We start from the raw sequence: 6000 nt of genomic DNA, 5'->3' as shown, positions 1-6000 counted from the left end.
GTTCCACTCTTCGAAAAATTTAACGGGACACCCCCACTACCCGTCTCACCGGTGAATCACTTTACCGAATACGGCTAGTCAAGTCACCCTCTAGCCGTTTTCGTACTAGTCTCCAGCGATCTTGGAACTATTACAGCATCATTCACCCGAGGATTCCCGCATTCACTTGCCTGAACATTGCCTAAAGCGCCTCAGGAATCAGAGCGTGCTCAAAATGCAAAGTAGAGATAGGTAGAACAGTCCTGATTGCTGTGTATTTCTGCAAGGGTAGGATGAGCTACGTTACAGCAAGGAGTATCAAACCTAGAGAGCCATACCTCGGCCCGCGAATCACGGGATCATCACCGCCCACGATGTCCAGCCGTCGGCTTCTTCTGGACCAAGAAACCATGCTCTTCGCGCCTCCGCGGTGACGTCCATCATACGAATTAGCTCCAAATCACCCTGATCCGTTCTTGCTAGCCGCCCGCTAAGCCCGGGCGCATCATCTCCGGTGCTTGCGTCGAACCGGGGGCTGCTGCGATGACGCTGTCCTTCGGCGGTCTCTCCATCGCCGCGTCTACCGCGGGACTCGCCTCTGCCGGCTCCAGTGTGCTCTCGGAACTGCCCGAATCTTCGATCCCCGCCCACGTTGCCGACCCGCCAAGCTCTGTGGTCTCTTCTTCCAGTCTTCAATTCCCCTCCGATGTCCCTTCTGCAACCCCACAGTCGATTTCCATTGCGCCTCCTCCCGCACTACCGTCCGCAATGCCGGGCTCACTGGGCGGCGTGGTTGGGTTTTTCTTCCAAACGATCCCCAGTATCTTGTTCTGGGTGATCGGCTTCACCTCCATCACGGTGCCCACCTACATATTCACGGTCTTGTCGATGAGCCTGACCTTTACCATGCAGTTCCGGACGCTGTATGTCTCTCGAGGTCGGAGCGAAGGAAAGTAGGACAATGGCTAATCGTAGGTTCATACGAACAGGTTGCTGATCATTCTCGCCATCATTTCCGGCGTCATTTGGTTCATTCGTTACCGTTACCTGAACATGTACAGCCGGCTCCCACCGGAGCCTCAGCGGAAGGAGCCACAAATAGACTTGTTTCCAGATAGTCAAGAAGGCGATTCGAAGCCGGGGCTCGCAAATTATCTCGATGAATTCCTGAGCGCCATCAAGGTGTTTGGGTATCTGGAACGTGCGGTGTTCCATGAGCTTACCCGGACGATGCAGACGCGGAAACTGATGGCGGGAGAGACACTGCTGTTGGAGGAGGAAAAGGGATTCTGCCTTGTGGTAGATGGACTGGTACAGATATTTGTCAAGTCCATCAGAGAGAATGATGCAAAACCACGCCGTCAAACCGACGTGGCAGTAGATTCGTCGGACGAGGATGAAGGGCCGGACTGTTCAGCGGCATATCAAGGGTATCAGCTGCTGACAGAGGTCAAGAATGGCGCCTCTATGTCGTCCCTATTCTCAATCCTGTCCCTCTTCACGGAGGACATTGTATTACAAAAACCTCGCCGCGAACGTTCCGAGTCGCGGGCCCCGGCCTCCATGCCAGCCAGTCCCAGAACCTTTGTAGATCGCCCCCGGCCACCGTCATCTGATCAGTCGGATGGGATTATGGTACCGGAGTCGCTTGCGAACATGCCCCCGCTGAATTTGGAGGATGCTAATCACAGCAATCCCAACTTACACCAGGCTCCCCCGGCACAGGAGTCTTCCCGGAAACGAGAATCGGTGCATCCGGACATCTTGGCAAGAGCGCTGGTTGATACGACGATTGCCATCATCCCAGCCAGTGCCTTCCGGCGGTTGACGCGGATGTATCCACGTGCCACTGCGCATATCATCCAAGTCATTTTGACGCGGCTGCAGCGAGTGACATTTTCTACAGCGCATTCGTACCTGGGCTTGAACACCGAGGTGTTTAACATCGAGAAACAACTGAACAAGTACACATCGTTCGATCTACCCAATGAGCTACGGGGCCGTGCCTTGGACCGGCTCAAGGACAAATTTCAACAGGAGCGGGAGCGTTTGGGGCCAGAGGATTCCAAGAATGGGATTGCTCTGCACAACCCCATTGCAACGCGCCGGCGCAGGTCGAGTAGTACCTTGCGAAAGGACGCTGCTTTTCGGGCCAAGATGGCCTCGTCTCGTCGGCCCGTATCGGCTTCAGCAGACCAGCCAACACCGTCGCACGACATCAGTGGAGTCAGCCCTGGCGACCTCTTGTCTACCATTCAGCTGTCGCGGTATGGCCCTCGCCATGACCTGACATCAGCCGCTCGGTCCACGTCGCCAATGACTCCGCTGGCGCAGCGCGAACACCCACCCTTCCAGGCCAGCGCCGTGCACGTCAACACACCGTTCCACACCAGGGATCCCGTGGACGAGGATAATCTGTTCCGGGAATCCATCATCGACTGCATGATGAAGGCGATTGGCCTGACTTCCAGCACCAGGACTGCCCTCCGACGGAGCTATTCTGGTGAGGCATCGCCGAAGCTCGTGTCTTATGACTCGCGTCGACAAAAGGCTGTCTTCAATAACAATGCGTTTGGCTTCATTGATCCGTACGATGAGGCCGAGTCCGAGTCGATGATGTCAATGTCGATGACCAGTGCTGGTGGGACATCGCCCATACAAAACTTGCAGGAGGAGTTGCGCAGCGAGGTCGAAATCGTCTCCTTCCCCAAGGGCTCTGTGTTGGTGGAGCAGGGCGAGCGGAACCCAGGTCTGTACTACGTCATCGATGGGTTCTTGGATGTTGGAGTGGTCGAAACCGACCGCAACGATGACATTGTGGGAAGTTCGCGGCCTGGCCATAACCCGTCAGATGACATTTTCCCGACGCTGAACCGTACGATGGGCGGTTCTTCCTCGCGCAGCTCGGTGTCGGAGTCGAAGAAGAAGAAAACCACGCGGCGGTCGTTGTATCTCATCAAACCGGGAGGGATCCAAGGGTACCTGGGATCCGTTGCCTCGTATCGTTCGTTCACAGACGTGGTGGCCAAAACCGATGTATATGTCGGGTTCCTACCTCGAGCGGCGTTGGAGCGGATCGCTGAGCGGTACCCGATCGTCTTGTTGACTTTGGCAAAGAGGTTAACAAGCGTGTTGCCGCGGCTAATTCTGCATATCGATTTTGCCCTGGAGTGGGTACAGGTCAGTGCCGGCCAGGTAATCTACCATCAAGGTGACGAGAGTGATGCCATCTATATTGTACTCAACGGTCGCTTGCGGTCCGTCGTTGAAAAGGATGGTAAAATGAGAGTAGTGGGCGAATACGGTCAGGGCGAAAGCGTGGGTGAACTCGAGGTGATGACCGAATCCACGCGGCCGGCCACACTGCATGCCATTCGCGACACTGAGTTGGCAAAATTCCCGCGGTCACTGTTCAACAGCCTGGCCCAGGAGCACCCAGGTATCACGATTCACGTCTCCAAGCTGATTGCGCAGCGAATGCGGGACCTTATCATGGATCCCATGTCGGAGAAGACCGGGATGCCTGGCGATGCGGGCATGACCAAGACGGCGACGTCGACCGCGAATATGCGCACGGTTTCCATCCTACCCGTTCATGCCGGTGTGCCTGTGGTTGAGTTCGGGAATCGCTTGAGAGCAGCCTTCCAGCAGATTGGGGTGACCAACGGAGTCACCTCACTGAATCAAGCGGCGATTCTCAACCATCTGGGCCGGCATGCTTTCAGCAAGATGGGCAAGCTCAAGCTGTCGCAGTACCTGGCTGATCTGGAAGAGAAGTACGGGATGGTGCTTTACATTGCGGACACGAGCGTGAACTCTCCTTGGACGCAGACGTGCATCACGCAGGCAGACTGCATCTTGTTGGTTGGCTTGGCGGAAGGGTCGCCAGCAATTGGGGAGTACGAGCGGTTCCTCCTGGGCATGAAGACGACGGCGCGCAAGGACCTTGTCCTGCTCCACACCGAGCGGTATTGCCCACCGGGCGTCACTCGACGGTGGCTAAGAAACCGCGTGTGGATCAACGGTGGGCACCACCATATCCAAATGGCCTACCGCCTGACGACGGAACCCACCCATCCTCGAGCGAAACGATTCGGCACGGCACTCAAGCAGCGGGTGCAGGTCATCCAAGCGGAGATTCAAAAGTACACGTCGCGCCGAATCCACCAAACTCCTCTCTATACAACCGAAAACCCAGTCAAGGGCGATTTCCACCGGCTGGCACGTCGGCTGTGTGGCAAGGCCGTGGGCCTAGTGCTCGGCGGCGGTGGTGCTCGAGGCATTGCGCACATTGGCGTGATCAAAGCGATCGAAGAAGCCGGCATTCCGATCGACATCGTTGGCGGGACGTCGATTGGCGCATTTGTCGGAGCGCTGTACGCGCGGGAGGCGGACGTGGTGCCGCTATACGGGCGGGCCAAGAAGTTCGCCGGCCGAATGGGCAGCATCTGGCGATTCGCACTCGACCTGACCTACCCGGCGGTGTCGTACACGACGGGCCACGAGTTTAACCGGGGCATCTTCAAAACCTTTGGCGACAGCCAGATGGAAGACTTCTGGCTTGAGTTTTACTGCAACACGACCAATATCAGCAAGTCGAGGGCCGAGTACCACTCGTCCGGGTATGTGTGGCGCTACGTGCGGGCGTCGATGTCCCTTGCAGGCCTCCTGCCGCCGCTGTGCGATGAGGGCAACCTGCTCCTCGACGGCGGGTACCTTGACAACCTCACTGTTGCACACATGAAGAGCCTCGGTGCGCACATCATCCTTGCCGTCGACGTTGGCGCACTCGATGACAACACGCCACAAACCTACGGCGACACACTCAGCGGGTTTTGGACATTCTTCAACCGGTGGAACCCGTTCTCGACGACCCCGAACCCAATCACCCTGTCCGAGATCCAAGCGCGGCTTGCCTACGTCTCGTCCGTGGACAGCCTCGAGCGTGCAAAGATCACTCCGGGCTGCTTGTACATGCGTCCGCCGATTGATCCCTACGGCACGCTTGAGTTTGGCAGGTTCGATGAGATCTACGAGGTTGGGTACAAGTACGGGAAGGAATTTCTGGAGCGGTTAAAGAATGAGGGCAGTCTGCCGCTGCAGGAGGAGAGTACGGAGGAGAAGAGGTTGCGGCGTACGCTCGCTCCGCGGAGGGCGAGTATTTGATCATGGTCTGTTTTATTTGTCAATGAGCCATGTATATGTACAGTAGATACCCCAGTCGATACGCAGCATGATGGCAATAGACAGGTAGCTTGTATCGCAGATGAAATTGATGTCAAGATTTCGGTTTTCCATGCCACGTCAAGGCCATACCGTACCGAATTGGGATACAAATGTAGGGGACATGGAACTCTAAATATGCTGAGGATGGGAACCGCCGGCCTGAGAGTACAGGAGACACTGTAGGTATAGCCGATCCAGGACCGAAGTACTCCAGAGGATCTCCGCGGGACACGCCTCTATCTCTGGGCGAGATCTTTCTAGGATATCTGGCTCACTTGCCTGCTTCTAACATCAAAGGCGACGTCATGCCCCCTATTTCAGAATGATTCCCGCCAGCAGCCAAAGACGTCATTGAAGCTTTCATTACCGCATTTTCATCAGACTCAAGACGAAAGTACACGGAGAAAAGCGAAGCTCATCACGATTCGGAAAATACGAAAAGAGATCTCCTCCCATAATCTTGCGTCTAGTGTACTCCCTGCATAAGCTTTAGCAGACTTTTTATCACCCTACGCCAACTTTGACATGTATCGGATACCACTCTACCAATCAGAATCGATCAGAACTCAAAAACAGCCATGACTGGGGGTATTATTGCTCGAGCTCGTAACGAACGTGTAGCTAGTCATTATAAAACACATCAAGCACATAAAAAGCCCAGGTGCCCCATCAAGCCCCTTTTTCTCGATGAGAAAAAGGAGACATGACGTGACCCATGGACCATCATTAGTAATTAACAAAATATGTATATATCATCACATATGTACTCCATGACGCCGCGGCGAACCGCGAATC

General features: G+C 55.4%; 1 protein-coding gene across 1 annotated transcript; it reads left to right on the top strand.

The window, feature by feature from the left end:
- Positions 1 to 522: 522 nt before the first annotated feature.
- On the top strand, positions 523 to 5145 carry VTN49DRAFT_459 (uncharacterized protein; the record flags this gene model as incomplete). The annotated part of the gene is made up of 2 exons (XM_069412552.1): positions 523 to 902; positions 969 to 5145. The coding sequence occupies 2 exons, from the start codon at positions 523 to 525 to the stop codon at positions 5143 to 5145; spliced, it is 4557 nt and encodes a 1518-aa protein (XP_069271362.1).
- Between the last annotated feature and the right edge of the window lie 855 nt (positions 5146 to 6000).

Source organism: Thermomyces lanuginosus (assembly GCF_041956635.1).
Source record: "Thermomyces lanuginosus strain ATCC 200065 unplaced genomic scaffold VTN49scaffold_16, whole genome shotgun sequence".
Lineage (NCBI taxonomy): Eukaryota > Fungi > Ascomycota > Eurotiomycetes > Eurotiales > Trichocomaceae > Thermomyces > Thermomyces lanuginosus.
Note: the sequence above shows the minus strand (reverse complement) of the source record. Positions and strands in the feature narration are given on the sequence as shown.